This window comes from Babylonia areolata, chromosome 1 (assembly GCF_041734735.1).
Source record: "Babylonia areolata isolate BAREFJ2019XMU chromosome 1, ASM4173473v1, whole genome shotgun sequence".
In the NCBI taxonomy this organism is placed as follows: Eukaryota; Metazoa; Mollusca; class Gastropoda; order Neogastropoda; family Buccinidae; genus Babylonia; species Babylonia areolata.
In genome coordinates, this window is record NC_134876.1 from 3,103,414 (window position 1) to 3,119,288 (window position 15,875).

The window sequence follows — 15,875 nt, forward strand, 5'->3', positions numbered from 1 at the left end:
AACTGAGAATAACTGCTTACAATCATATATATCACTTATAATGCAGGTTGGGTTATGCTGCCTAGTAGATGTGGTGTAGCGTATATGGCTTTGTTCCAATGCAGTGACGCCTCCTTGAGAAACAAACTACAATGTATGAAATTACCTGAAATCTCATCATTGGAGATGGAGAGATTTTCAACCAGGGGTTGAACTGTAGTTCTTTTTAGGAACTTTTTTTTTTTTTTGGTCATAAATAATATTAACTTAATTTCACAAACCTTTTGTTTTAGTGACTGAACTTTTTTTTTCTTTTTCTTTTTTTTTATTAGTTCAAAGATCATTGCTTTCCATTTGGGTTTATTTGGTTTTAATGTCCCCCCTCCCAATTTTACATGAAAAAGAAACTTGGACTTAGGAAGTATGTGATGGTGTACATACATATTTCTGTTGTGTCAGTGTATAAAAATTAAATGAATCAATGAAACATGAACTGAAAGTGAGCGGCTCGACTCGATAAAAGATTTCAATGCTTCAGGTGGGCAAACAGATGGAATGTTGGTCAGCAGCAGTGTCCAGAGTCCAGTGAAGTAGTTGCAAAGGGTCAAGTGGAGGACACTCACACAATAACCACTGTGGTCTTTTCAATCTGCAGTTTGAAGTATTACCACTATATACATTTCAACAATTTTTAGAGACCCACGCCGTGACACACAATCAACAGACCTGGAAGAATCTTGTGAACAATTCTCCAGAGTTAAAGGAGAGAAAGACAAATAGACACATCACATTCCAACACAAAAAGATTTGGTGAAATCAATTTATTCATACAGAAGCATTTTCTGCAACGGTCATATTTGGTTAATTCTTTCCAAGAATTCACATCCATGCAGAATGCTTGACGATTACACATACAACATTATTGTCTCATGTCATCACAGTCAAAGAATATTAACATCTTGAAAATTATAAGGAAAAAAAACACAAACCAACAGTGAATTTCTGAATGCATAACCTCAAACCACATACACGTTGAGAAATAGGTGAATGCACAACATACCATACTCCTACGTAATATATTTATAACATGTCTCTAGCAAATCAAAAGCTGATTTAAACATTGTACATTTTGTCTTTGTGAGTGCTTGGGTTCTATGTGGAGCTAACTCAAACAAAGACACCAGAAACTGCATTTCATCGGATGAATCCTCATGACCTACAGACAAAAAAAAAAAAAAGCTTCAGCAAAAGGATTCTCAGCAGTTACATATTAAGTATTTCGATAATTTAATTTGCTCCAGATGACTAGTGCATCAACAACATGCGTACATTATGTATTTCAATATTCAGGGGCCACTCATCCATAATCACATAGCACTTGTTTATCAATAGCTTTTCACTAAATTACATCTTTATACCAAACTGGTATACGCCTGTGCGCACGTATGCGTGTGTCTCTGTGTGTGTGTGACTTAATCAGTTATATGTCAACTGGAAAAGTATTGGGATGTATATGATTCAGAGTCCAAGCAAAACGGTAATGTACTGGAATACTGTCTGTTATTGTTGACAATGTTAGGAGTCTGATGACTTGTGAACATTAAACCATCTGGAATCTTTAAACCAAACTGAATATTGCTTTTATTTGAATAACCTTGGTCACTTTTTTTTTTTTTTTTTTTTAATTCCCAATCAGTCCCATATTTCTGCATAACCTGGCACAAAAATGTGAGAAAAAATTCCTCTAACTCATAAATGTCTAAAACATCTTTCCAATAATACGCATGGATTTGAAGGTGAACAAAATCTACTGCTACAATTTGTAGCAGACAAAAACGTGGTTTTATAATGTTTGCCCATGCAAGATTTGGAAAGATCTTGTCAAAAACATACATGATTGTTTAAAAACACACACACACACAAACCACATATGCCCTTCCTGAAACCCTGTTGCATAAATAAAGAACAGTGAACTCACACAAACCTGGCCAACCAAACTCTTACACTGTTTTCTCTTCCAATGCTTAATAAGAATTTACATTAAAAACATATCATAATGCGCATGTCTCACTCCTTTTCTGGATGTCAGCATACATCTGTACAAGCTGCAGTGACACACTACAGCATGTTGTTACGACATCATTCACTTTCACCAGCATTATCTGTACACATACCATCCATGAGTAATGAAGAGCATACTGAAGGCAAAATAATTTCCGCACTGACAAAACAGCACAGATATTTACATATATAAATCCTCATCCCATCCCCTCTAAATTTCTGTGATCTTTTTTTTTTTCTTCTTCACTGTGGTCACTGAAAAAGCTAGTGTCAAAAGCAACACACATGCAAAACTCCCCTTCCTCCTAATCCCTTTCATCCCAGGTAAGCTGAAACTGGAATGATGCATATCAGGTACAGCAACACACAGCTTTTCATAAATGTAGAATAAATGCTTAGACAAGATCTTCCTGAAAAACTATTTTTTGCATACCACGCCTTTTCCTCTGGGCTCAACTCCCACACTGACTCATATCTGCCAGTGGGCTTTTATGTGTATTGCAGTTTTCACCCTACAATGTAGACTGAATACTGTTTCCCAGGGTTGGACCTTTTCCTACCAATTGAAACTGCCCCCAAAACACTGTACATAGCACCTCTCTTTCTAAATACATACTAAAGGGCGAAATCTAATGTCCTCTTTGGCATTGTGCCGTACATCAGCAATCAACAAAATAGGGCAGCAGGTAGCAGCAAAACCACCTAGCTTCACAATCATCACCCTACAGACAGGACAGTCTGATCCTGCTGACTTCACTTCCACAACAATGTGAGAAAGCCACCTGAAGACCTGGGCTGGACTGCATGAGCAATCTCTGAAGCTTGTGGAAGAAAGCTTCTGAATGCAAAATGCTACACACAGCACTACACTGCATGTGTACATCTTCATGTGATCTAAATACTGAATAGCTTTTTTTTTTTTTTTTTCAGAATGCATAGAAGCACATACAACATATCAAAATCTCTGTCTACATCAGCAAAAATAAAAATGAAAGCACACCAAAGCAAACAGTAAACAACTAGTTCTGGTGATTGATTCCACACATTCAACGTATTTTTTTGGAATATGATTTCTGATGATCATTTCTGAAAGTGCATAATTCTTTTATGTTCCACTTATTTCCAGTTCTTTTGTCATTAACACCGCCAGACTTACCATAATTATTTATCTACGCTTCAATAATGGGGAGGAAATACAATCATACATGAAATTCTTCAAATTCAAAGAGTATTTTTCTGATCAAATTATCAACCCAGACATCCTACAATCAAATGCAGATTCCTATTCTTTCAAGAAATTCTATACATAATTATGTACACATTCAAGAGATTTGTCTGACGTTAGAAGTTCAGTAAGAAATGACAACGCATCAACCATCACACATACATTCTCACACAGATCTGGACAGTTCTATCAACTCGACTCAACTAGTTCAGTCATGACACATGGTGATACACACTGATCTAGACAGTTTCCACAGCACCCTAACAGTTCAAACAACAAGACACATGGTGACACACAAAGTGACACACATCATGACACATAGTGACCCACATCATTGCACATAGACCTGGAGCTGGTTAGCGATCTGCACAAGGACCTTGAGGGCGGGCATGAAGGCGCTGATCTCGGAGAAGTTGCCGTGGGACACCAGGCCTGTGTGCACAGCCAGACTGGAGCCGTAGTCATACTGCTGCACCGCCTGCACCATCTGGTGCAGCCCCAGTAACACTGCCTGCGATAACTGGAACACACACACAGCACACCGGTAAGTAACGGCTTATTGAAGTGGTCGATTAGAATGGGCAAGAAACTGAATGAAACTCGCTGTACTTGACCCATTAACCCCTCTCCTCTCATTGTGTGTATGCCCACCCCCCTCCCTCTTCAATGCCCTCCAAATCTTGAGTCACTGTCAGTACCTTCTTGCTGGTAGCAGATACTTTATTCAACGTCTTCATCATCCTCATCAATGTCAGAACCTTCAGTGTGAAGCATTTCAATCACTTCAGCAAGTAAAAAGCCGCTGCCGTGACCTATTTTGCTAAAAAAATTTCCATTATATCACCTTCGACGCCATTTTTGATACATACGCAGATTAGCTAGTCATGTGAGGTGCCAAAGTCAGTCGGTCGCCAGTAAGTATGTTGTTGCGGAATCTCATGATGCAACTTTCCATTTGACCCTTGACACGTTCGCAATGCCCCATGTAGCAGCGATTGTTTGCTACCTCACGAGGAAAACGTGGAAAAATATCTAATTGTCGAAACCACTACTGCGTTCTGTTGTCTAGAACCGCACCTTACGTCAGGAACGCTATAGCATTCTATCGTCCGAAGTGAGTTGATAAATAAGCCTGTGATAAACAGAGACATAGCCTACTGTTCAGTTATACTGCTGTAATGAAGATGAGAAAGAAGCATGTTTTCTTTTTTTCCCTTCTTTTTTTTTTTAACTAAACAGGTCATGTCTATCCACCTCTTTCCTTCTTAATGCAGCTGAAAATATCCAGAAAAAAAATCTAAAAGGCTGGAAAGTTCTATGCATACTGAACTTTCCTTCCTATGCATAAGAACTTGTGCACAATGAATGATTTTCCTTTAGAAAAAAGAAAAGGCAATTCTGAAAGGCTGGAAAAAGTCATGCCTGTCCATCTTTCCTCCTTTCTGAAGCTAGGAAACTGGTCACCCAAAGATGACTTTATATCACTGACAACACAGAAATGTTCAAAGAACACCTCATCCCTCACATCTGGAATGCATCTCATCTGGTCTTTTTGCTTCAGAAACTGGCTACCTATCAGTCTGAAGCCTGTAGTAAAGTAATTCATCCTTTCACTCTGTACAAGATACACTGATCCTTAATTACTTTTCTTTTTTTCATTCATTCACTCTGTACAAGATACACTGATCCTTAATTACTTTTATCTGAGAAAGGAGAAACAGAGGAATGGCAAACAAAGGCCACAGTTGTAGCACATTCACTCTGTACAAGATACATTGATCCTTAATTACTTTTATCTGAGAAAGGAGAAACAGAGGAATGGCAAACAAAGGCCACAGTTGTAGCAACATATTTCTTTGGCATAATAGTTACCTAATTAAAAGACCCACCATAATGGCAAACTGGTTGCATCACACACTGCAAACTCAAGATCGGGGGTTTAAACCCCGGCACAAGCATAGCACTGAGTGATTATTCCACCTCAGCCACTCCAACCCAGTGTTGTGTGTGGGCTGAAATGTTAAGACTGAGACCACACAGCCAAGCGCCATCCACTTCATGGAGGATTCTTCGACAATGTTGCTCAAAATCACAACTGACACTGCAGGCGTTCTTGTTTGGCTGATACATGGATACATCAGGAAAGAAAACACTGAATAGTATGCTCTGTCATGTGGTCTCGGATCATATCATGTTGCATTTAACCCAGCCAACTGCAATGGGGCCACTTCAGGGCTAAATACACGTCAGTTGACATGTGGTCTCGAACAATTTGTTTCCCTGGCAGCATATCCATCCTCATAAAATAAAACTTCATGTTCTGCAATCCAGTGACCAAAGTAATTGTAGAGTGCAAGTCTCCTCTTCTGGGGGGTCTTATTTTGACCTGACATGACAACTCCTCAATGACTGCTGGAGACATGAAAGACTAAGACAGACTGGGGGTGGCTCTACGCAGGCACTGGGATGTGTGGCATGAGAGCAACGTCACTACGAAGGCACACAAATGAGGCCACCAAAACAATAATAATATATAATATAATCACAAATAAATATACATAATGAAATAAAAACAACATTAAAAAAAACCATAAAAGGTACTTACTGCTCCATCTCTGAGTTTGTCATAAAGAATTTCCAGCTTGCGAGCAACGTCTTCCAGCTTTCTCTTCATTTGCTGAAAGAAGATTCACACATTTCACACATGAAATAAAACATGGCTGAAAAATACTTCACACTCCAAGCTGCAGAACAGTCTAACATCACATGCTCAGTCTGCTCATCTAAAGAGACAGAAGAACATCTGATACTGGCCAAAAGTTATCCCACCTGAATTTTAAGATCCCAGTCGATTATAAATTACAACAGAAATCCAAAACTAAAGAAATAAAAACCATTTTGACTTTTATCCTCAAGAGTATGGTAACATGAGCGTTAAACCTGAAGAATCTGACAAGTAGACAAACATTAGAAAAACTCACCACTCAAAAAATATTTGAAGTCATTTGATCATGAGCAATATCTAATCATAACAATTTATTTGATGATCTGCATTCATCTTAAAACATAATCACTGATAAATCCTGCACTGATATCAGAGGCAAAAGAATGCAAAGATCTGAAGAGTGTGTGTGGAGAGAGACAGAGGGAGACAGAGGGAGGGAGGGGGAGAGAGAGAGAGAGAGAGAGAGAGAGAGAGAGAGAATGAGACAAGAGTAAAAGAGTGAGTGAGAAAAGACAAGAGAACGAGTATATGTGTGTATGTGTGGATGGGGAAGGTGAGGGCACGTGCACAAGTGTGCAAGCGCATGAGCATACTGCATTCATGTGTGAGTGAGAAACTACCATCCCATGTCAAAACCAACTCACGGCATTGGCAGCCCTGTCAGAGCAGGCCTTGAGCAGGTTGTCAAAGATGTCCTGAAGCACCTTGTGCTCCGATGGAACCGGACCTTTCACCACCGGGGCTGGGGGTTCTGGGGCCTCAGGCTGCTGCCACACACACCACCAAGGTCACACACGTCACTCACACACACTGAACACTAACCTTATCGTGACAACCTAAAAAGATATGTGCAACGTGAACAACAGATGCCGATCAATAGATCTGTACATCTCCTTCCTTCACTATGATGTACTGAAATCTCCCTTGTATTGCCTGCCACACACAGCACCAAGGTCACACACGTCGATTCCACACTGAACACTAACCTTACTGCAACAACCTTAAAGGAAATATGCAACGTGAATAACAGATGCCATCAATAGATCTGTAGATCTTTTTCCTTCACTGTGGTGTACTGAAATCTCCCTTGTATTGTGCTGTTGTTTGCTTTTTTTTTGCTTTTTTTTTTCGCTCTTCTTTTTTACAGAGATACTTCCTTTTTTTTTTTTTTTTGGCTTATAAGTCACTATTCTATATCTGAGAGCTCACAATGTGATCCAGATATGAACTAGACTTTGAACTGAGTAATGATTTGTTTTTTTTGTACAATGTCTTCTTCACCTTTATAAAACAATATAACAACAACACTGGTGATCTTTTTTTTTTCTTCTAATTTCCCTTTCATCATGGCTGTTGTGGTGGTGATGTTGTTTCCATTGACGTTCAGGGGGTCATCTTTATATATTTGTTTTGTTAATCAGTTTGTTATTTTTTCATTTCTTTGTTGCTGATTTTTTTCATCACACCTATGATGTAATTTTCATTCTGATTACACTTAATTTTGAAAAAAAAAAGTAAAACGATACAAAACATACTTAAAAACAAACAAAAAACAATCCAACACACCTACTTTAATTCCCTCTTGCAGGACACATGACCAGCGTAAGCGTATCCTAAATGCACAATCTATATTCCATCTTTCTGCACCACACCCACACACATGAGACTTCAAGCAATGACATTTTGAACCTCACTGACTGTACCCACATCACTACACTAGAAGCAAAGAACCACCACCACACCACACAGAACACAGGATAACCCACTTCAGTCCAGGCCACGAGTACTGGTTCACTGGCAGACTTATCTTAGAACTGACATCACTTCAGGCCATCAACACAGGCTGATTTTGCATGACAGACTTTTACAAATGTCAATACATCAACTACACTCACTGATAATATTTCATTCATATAGTCATTAATGGTCCCTGCTACCAATCACACACAAGCGGGTATTCTCTCCTCCCACACGTCCACACATGCCCTCACCTTCTGCATCAGTGGGCTGTAACTACCAAGTTTACTTGTAACCAAGAGTGAGTTTTTATGTTCATTGCCGCTTTATACTAGCACACACACAGAGATCATACAATTCTCTTCCCTTAACCCACCAGGTACCATAACTGATATTTGAACCCAGGACCTACAAGAAAAAGTCTAACGCTACTTGACTGACGCGCCAATCAAAAACGTGTATGTGTAACTAAAAAGCTTTCCATCCAGTGCATAAAAAAATATCTCAATGCTCATAAATACCAATCAAGGAAATATGGCATCAATACTTAACTGTGGTTAGTAAAACGATCAAAAAGCAATCCATGCAGCTATTTAGTGTTGTGTTTAGTCATGTTGTTAACTACCTTTACAACTAGTTAAGTCTATCCAAGTTGAGAGCATCCGAAACTGCTGCAGCCAAGTGGATGACAAAGTCTGGCTGTAGTGACAAAGGGGGAAAAGGTAATTACAACAGTGCTTTAAATGATACAAATAGCAAATGTAGGCATTAAACTGACACTAACCATGGCAGTTGTATGAAGGTAGGTGACTACAAAGCATGTATGTAAGCAGATCTGAAAAACATGGGTCTAATGAATCTAAACTAAATGTGTGTGTATGCGCACAGGTGTGTGCAAATGATCACACACATGTGTGTGTGTGTGTGTGTGTGTGTGTGTGTGTGTGTGTGTGGTGTTGTGTTGTGTTCCACTGTGTTGTATGTCGGACACTTGACACTCGGTTAATGGGGTGAAAGCATCACAGACCTTGATGCTGAGATGAAGTGCAAGTCTTCCAGACCCTGGACGTATGTGAGAAAGTCTCATGGACCAGAAGCTCAACGGAGGGTGGAAGTCACACATATACCTGAATGCTCACTGCTCACTAGCAGCAAGTCTCATGGACCCCGATGCTCACTCGGAGGGGAATGAGGTGTGGGAGTGGGGGAGGGGAATGTCTCACCTTGACAGGCTGTGATGGCAGGGTGGAGGCAGGAGTCATAGTGCTGGCAGGTGGGGGGTGGTAAGAGGGGATGGAAGGGGGCTGCAGCAGAAAGGTGGTCAGGTACAGACAAGAGTGCAAGCCAAGACAGTGCATGATCCCTGGCTGCCTGCAACCCCACTTTTGTTGTTTTGTTTTGGGTTGTTTTTTTTTCGGGGGGAGGCGCATCCGCAGCTAACTTAATGGCCACTCTCACATCCTGTCTGTCCCCTGATGACTCATATATATATATTATATATATATGTATATATGTTCCTCACTACCCTCTTCAGCTTAACCACCAAAGAAACATTTTAGGATGAGGAAACAAAATATGTCTGATATATATTTTTCCAAATCCATTCTCCCACCCAACACAACCCCAACCTCTTTTCTTCTTTATAACCAACAATTACAATCCAAGACTGTCAGCATTCGCTGATGGTGTATTCCATTACCTCAATTTTCATAAAGATTCCTGAATCTCCATTATCTCAATTTTGACAATCAACAAAAATGTGACAGCTGACAGTGAAAGTGGCCATACAGTTTTTTTTTCTTCTATTACTGCCATTAATGAAACATCCACATTAATAACTAAGAATGTCAGGCTGAAAACAAAAACTGAAAAGCTGATGTGAGTCAAAGAAACAATAACGAAAAACAAGCAATAATAAAGGCAAGAACAGGCTGCCAAAAACAAAGCAAGCATAAATGGGACAAACTCTCCAAAGGACATGGCTGTTAAATCAGACTGAAGTATTTTGTTAAAATATTACTTCTTAAGATGTAAAAAGAACAATAAACCACTCCTGCATTACTTCTTAAGTTGTATAAAGAGAACAATAAATCACTCCTAAGTCACATTAACAGAAGAATATCCCATTTTATCACTGTCTTAAAAAGGCCGACATATGTGTACAAAGAACCCAAACAGAATAAAATAAATTTCAAATTATTTAACAAATAAATTATACACTCTAGTAAAGGCTGACAAGTTTTCTTCTTCTTTTTTCAAGTTTGAATACAGAGCTTTTAAATTAAAGTTATAAAAAAAAAAAAATCTTTCTGAAACAGAAACAAACTGAAACTGAAAACAATTTGTCCAATATCCATTTCTTTCTCTAGTTCTTACTTTATTACAGAAATGTTAACCATAAAAGTAACAGTCAACAGACTAGTCACCTACAATAAACATAAAATCTGTTTTACAAATATATACAGCTTAAAAATTCAGGCTGATACTATAAACATATCCTATACAATATTCTTATATATGTAAGAACATACACAATACAGTATTCAATCATTTTCACAGTGATGTACTTGGTGTAGAAATAATACAAGTTTCTTGTGCGAAGAAGTTAGTAATGTCCAGTCATGCCAGCTGTTAGCTTAAGGCAGTAACATGCTCACATGGATCTAGAATAAGACAAAAGTCTATTAGTGTTGCAGTTAGCTTGGTATTGCTTTATGTCAGTCTAATTCAAAACATCATAATAGACAAATCTAAGTGAGAAGATAAAAAAAAAAAAAAGTGATAATAATACAAACAGCAATCAAAACTGACCATTCTCCGTTGATAGTTTTTTTTTTAATTCAAAATTTTCTGTGCTTTGGACTTTTATAACAAATTTCTTGTGTGTGTGCAAATGTGTCTGTTTGCATGTGTCTGTATCTTTGTACCTCTTTGGGTTTGTAGTGTATGTGGGAGCATGCATGTGCAAGCAAGCGTTTGAATGTTTTAAAAAGCCAGCATGTGCATTTTCTGACAAGGAACATGTTAATAAATGTAACGAGGAAAAAACATTAACGTAAAAGATGTACATGAATATGAAGTTCAAGAAATCTAGTGTTTCACCTGCTGTGGAGCCGGCTGGTGCTCCTGAGGATTGTACAGGTTGCCATAGTTGGCATAGTTCATGGGGGCTCCAGGGGGAGGTTGTTCTGGCTGCACTGGTTGGGGCACACCATAGATGGGTGCTGTGATGGCTGAGGGCTGTTCAAACTGCAAGAACAAACATACTGACTACTTACAGAGCTTTCCAAGTGCTTTGTGACAACGGAAGGCTGTTCAAACTGTAACAATGAACATGCTGACTATTTACAGAGTTTTCCAAGTGTTATTGTTTAAACTGTAACAACAAGTAATAAATGCTGAGTATTCACAGAGCTTTTCAAGTGTTTTGTTTAAACTGCAATGATAGTAATAAATGCGGAGTATTCACAAAGCTTTCTAAGTGTTTTATACAAAAATGCACCTGTTAACATGCAGACTATTTGCCATTTGAATTTAATTCAAACTACATCAATAAACATGTTGACTATTCACTGAGCTTTCCAAGTGGGAGGCTGCTCAAGCTGCAACAATGGTTTTTTCATCTGTAGACACATATAACATATGCATACCACTGAGAGTGTAGATGTTCTGAAAACAAAGTTCTGAAAGATGATGGGGTTTGGGTATGCATGTGTGTTGTTAGAGGACATCTGTGAGACTTACTTAATAAATGTGCATTCTGTATCTCTGAGTGAGTGTGTGTGTGTGTGCATGAATGCATTCACAAATGTATGTGTTTGAGTGTGTGCCAGCTTAAGCACCAGGTAAGTCACAACAACAGAACCTGCAAATACTTTTGATATTCCCACACATAAAAAAAAAAGACAACAAATAAATCCACTGCACGAAAAAAAAAAACACCTACACACGCACACACAGAGAACTCACACTCACAGTGGTGGGAGCTTTGGACTTTTTGGACTCATGGACCAGGGGGGGGTCATTCCAAGCATTCTCAGCTTTGCGGTCCTGGTAGGACATGAAAGGGGTCTGACCAGACGCCGCCGATGATGGAGCATAAGGACCCCCAGGGCTGGTCACTGAAGGGTTGTACTGTGGTGGACTCTCCGGTTTGTAATAGGGCTGCACTGGCTGTGAGAAGTTGGGGCTGCAAGCAGAGTTGGCGACCGGTCTACATCATGTTCCAGTGATTACATCTTTAAACACATCTATTACAGGTTCTTTTGAAGAATGCTGTTCTGTCACTGCCAAGCACAGTGGGATTATCATTGTGCTTCTTGTGCTTTTTTTGGTGTGTGTGACTCTTCTCTTCCCAGTATTACTTTTCTTTTAGGGAAATCTGAAAGAATTTGAACTTTATTATCAACATCTTTGCATTTAACAGGATGATGGAAAATCATTTAAGATTAAAAAAATTTTTTTTTTTTTTAAGTGCAAATATCCATGGTATATAGATTGCTTCATTACCCAGTGTTGAAGCATAAAGTAGAATGACTTCATAAATGACCATCAACACATCCACATATATGCAAGCACACATCCACTTGCACATCAGGCATGAGATTGGGAAATTGTGATCAAGTCTGAAAGGTGGGTGCCGCAAAAGGCCTCCAGTGGGGGGGTCTATGTGGCAACGCCCCTGGTGGGGGGCAGGGTGCTAAACTGAAGTGTTTTTGCTTTCAAACCTGTAAAAGTCAGCCTTGTGTGCATGGAGGGGGGTTGGGGGAGGCAGGGAGGTGGGGGGGGGGGGGGCGTGGGTATGTGACGAGATATATCACTTTTAGCAGACAGGGATTCTCAGCCAGAGCCAGTGGTCAGTGTCTTGGCTCAATACTTAAGTTGCTACAGTCACTGACAGTGGTTTTATTCCCCCACCCCTCCCTCACCACTGATGGGAGAGACTCAGAGAGAGGGGAGGGGAACCTCAGCAAATCATGAAAGAGAAGTCTGCAGTTGGGAGGGGTTTGGGGAGGGCGCGGGGGAGTGATATTTTTCCCCTCTGAAATCAACTGCTATTCTGCTGAAAATAGTGGATAGGTGGGAAGAAAGAATGCAAGTTGTATTTGTGCATGCACTGCTTTCAAATTCAATAGATCTGTGTGTGTGTGTGTGTGTGTGTGTGTGTGTGTGTGTGTCTGTGTGTCTGTGTGTGTGTGTCAACACGTGCCATATAGGGATCCCCTTCTGTTATCCGCATTTTGACAACTAGTCAACAAACCACACTTTCAAAAGAGCATTCCATTTTCATTTTTGACAGTTCATCAGCAAATGATACAGAACAGCCCATCGACTTTTCTTTTTTTTTCACACAATGGACGGTCAGTTTTTGATGTAAATCTGAAAACAGATTTCTGTGCTTAGATGGAAGAGTTGCACCCATACAATCTAACAACTATCACAGTCGGCCTTGCCCACGGCGACGATTTTGTGAATGGCGCCTAACTGTAAAGTTATTTATTTGTTCCTCTGTTTTCATGGTCTCATCTCACCAGGCCCAGTTCCACTTATTTTTCACTCCTTTATCAATCTCTGCTGCAAGAATCTTCTTTACCTTTGTGAGTTTTCTCATTTTGTCGATGACTGAAGACTATAGACGAAATCAGCTATCTTTGCAAGTTGTGAAGCCCGTGAGCGGAAGTTCTGCAATCACGACCGAAGACAGATAAGCTGAATGATGACAGAGAAGCAATGGAGCACTTATTCTCAATTGGTTCTTATCCAAACATGGGGATATTTTGGCAAACGCTGTGGGTCTGTCTTGTCGATGGGTCGGACAACAATCGTGCAACCTTCATCGTCGGAAACCCCCACACCACCCCCCACACCCCTTCATGGGAATCTCAAAAATGGCCTCTGGAACCAATTTTTCCTCAGAAATCGGATTACTGTTGGAAAAATCTCATGCCTGCACATACAGATACTGCCAGAAAGAAAGAAAAATGTAAAACAAACACAATCAGTGAACTCAGGCCAAAACTCAACAAAAGAAACTGCTTGAACACTGTACCTGTACACATTGGAGGCAGAGTACACAGAATTGGCTGAATAGTCTGGCTGCATCAGACTCGGCTGATTGTAGCTGTCCCCATAGCCAGCAGGCTGGGTCGGCTGCATGTAGTTCGGTGTGGGGTACTTGTGAGACAGGGGCCCTGTGAAACAATGGCGTCACAACTGTGTCACAGGGGATAAATCAGGCTTCAAGGTTAACAGAAAGAGCAACAATGCATCATTCATTTCCAATAAAATGTATCGATCATTGTTACTTATAGTACAGCCAGCCTCACAGGACCATATCAGGGCTGGAAAACTGTAAATGTTCATCTCTAAGAACAGGGGAAAACAAAAAAAACCACCACCCCCAAATCCAAAAAACCCTAATGGGATGCTGGGGAAATGCGTTGCTTGGGGTTCTGAAACTTGGACATTTATGGACTAGTTACTGCGTTCTCCTTTGAAAGTGATCTCTTCATTATTTGGCATAAAAAAAACCTTTTTTCCCAAGACTAAGAACATTTCAATAAATATCTTATTTTCATATATCTTTTTGTATGAACAAAAATATGCTTCAGAAGCCATTCATTCCATATTTATTATGTCACTGTTGAAATTTTGTATATTTAATATATTCACTGATTGAATCACATTTTGAAGATATATGAAACTGAAATGTGCTGAACAGGATGGCAAATCAAAGTGCATGTCTCAATACCAAAACAAAGGGGAAATACATATATATATTTTCTTAATTGCCAAAATGCCTCTATGGACATCCTGAGACCACTCTCACAGTTGTCATGGTCTTGTGGTAATGTGTCTGCCTAGAAGTGAGAGAATTTGAGCACACAGGATCAAATCCCACACTCGCCAGTATTTTCTCCCCCTCCACTGGACCTAGAGTGGTGGTCTGGGCGCTCATCACTCAGATGAGACAGTAAACTAGGTCCTATGTTAAGCATGTACTTAACACACGTTACAGAACCCATGGCAACAAAAAGGTTGTCCCTGGCAAAATTCTGTAGAAAAATCCACCTAGATAGGAAAACAAATACACCTGGATGAGAGCGAGCAATAGGAAACAGACTCCTGCAAATGGTACGGTACCCAGTAAATGCACACCCCCAACTTTAAGATGAAATTTGCGTACAGAGAGGGTTGGGTGCTTACCAAGGTAGTTTGCAGTTTAGTCATATTCATGTATGTAATCCAAGGAAACACCTCTGACATTCAACCTTCCATCAACTTTTCACCTAGGGATTAAAAAAGAAAAAGAAAAAAGGAAACAGAAAACAAACAAAACTATCAGCACACCTTTATTGGCAATGCCGGGAGCAGCAGCAGAGCTGACAGGCTGGGGGGTGAAGGTGGTGCTGGTGGTGGCGGGGCCGTTCATGGCAGGGGCGTACTTGTGCTGTTGCCCGTAGTAGCCGGAGGATGGCACCGTGGTCGTCTGGAAGCTGCCAGCCTGGGCCTGGTGCCCAGCGCCTCGAACTGCCCCCGCACTGCCCTTCTGCTGCTGGTAACTGCCGCGGGACGTCTGCCAACACACACAGCCCGCATGACCACAGATCTGTTTACTGGATGATATATAATAATCTATTCTACATGGCACTATAATACAACTTCGGCTGCATTAATATCATATAAAAACAATGTCCAAAACCTACAAAGTGATATACTCTCGATGCATCAACAGCACATAAAAAAAAACAACTAAGTACAGTGAGTGCCAACATTTTTTTGTTTTGGATGCTGTACATACCTTTTTTTAAAAAGTGCAATTTCTAACTTTATATTCTTATGATTGTGTTTACATCATTCTTGATATATGTGTATATCCAGACACAAGAATTTCCCCTATAAGAGATTTATAAAGTGATATCTTATTGGATACAGCATGTATCTTGTTTGTTGTCCAACTTGTCATTTATTAACAGCTAAAATCTCCATCATTTTAATATTTGTGTAATAATGAATAAGTCAAAATTAAACACACTCAATGGCTGCTCATAAAACATGTAAAAGCAACAAAATCAATTCTAAAAGCAATTATGACACCTCACAGAGCACATTTGTGGATATGTGATCCTATCCCTCAGGCTGTGACTC

The 15,875-nt window shown here is 39.8% G+C and overlaps 1 protein-coding gene across 6 annotated transcripts in view; it reads right to left on the bottom strand.

Moving 5' to 3' along the window:
* Positions 1 to 785: 785 nt before the first annotated feature.
* Positions 786 to 15,875, bottom strand: part of LOC143296862 (protein transport protein Sec31A-like) — a 34,174-nt gene continuing 19,084 nt past the window's right edge. For 2 of the 6 annotated variants that reach the window (XM_076608956.1, XM_076608868.1), the window contains exons 19-26: positions 15,078 to 15,303; positions 13,777 to 13,918; positions 11,697 to 11,916; positions 10,830 to 10,976; positions 8,951 to 9,031; positions 6,635 to 6,757; positions 5,871 to 5,942; positions 786 to 3,785 (exon numbers count right to left, since the gene is read on the bottom strand). In XM_076608956.1, the coding sequence (XP_076465071.1) occupies positions 3,597 to 3,785; positions 5,871 to 5,942; positions 6,635 to 6,757; positions 8,951 to 9,031; positions 10,830 to 10,976; positions 11,697 to 11,916; positions 13,777 to 13,918; positions 15,078 to 15,303 (1,200 nt within the window). In that variant the 3' untranslated portion in view covers positions 786 to 3,596. The remainder of the gene's footprint in view (positions 3,786 to 5,870; positions 5,943 to 6,634; positions 6,758 to 8,950; positions 9,032 to 10,829; positions 10,977 to 11,696; positions 11,917 to 13,776; positions 13,919 to 15,077; positions 15,304 to 15,875) is intronic. The other 4 variants (XM_076609135.1, XM_076609046.1, XM_076609286.1 and 1 more) reach the window with 4 other exon arrangements.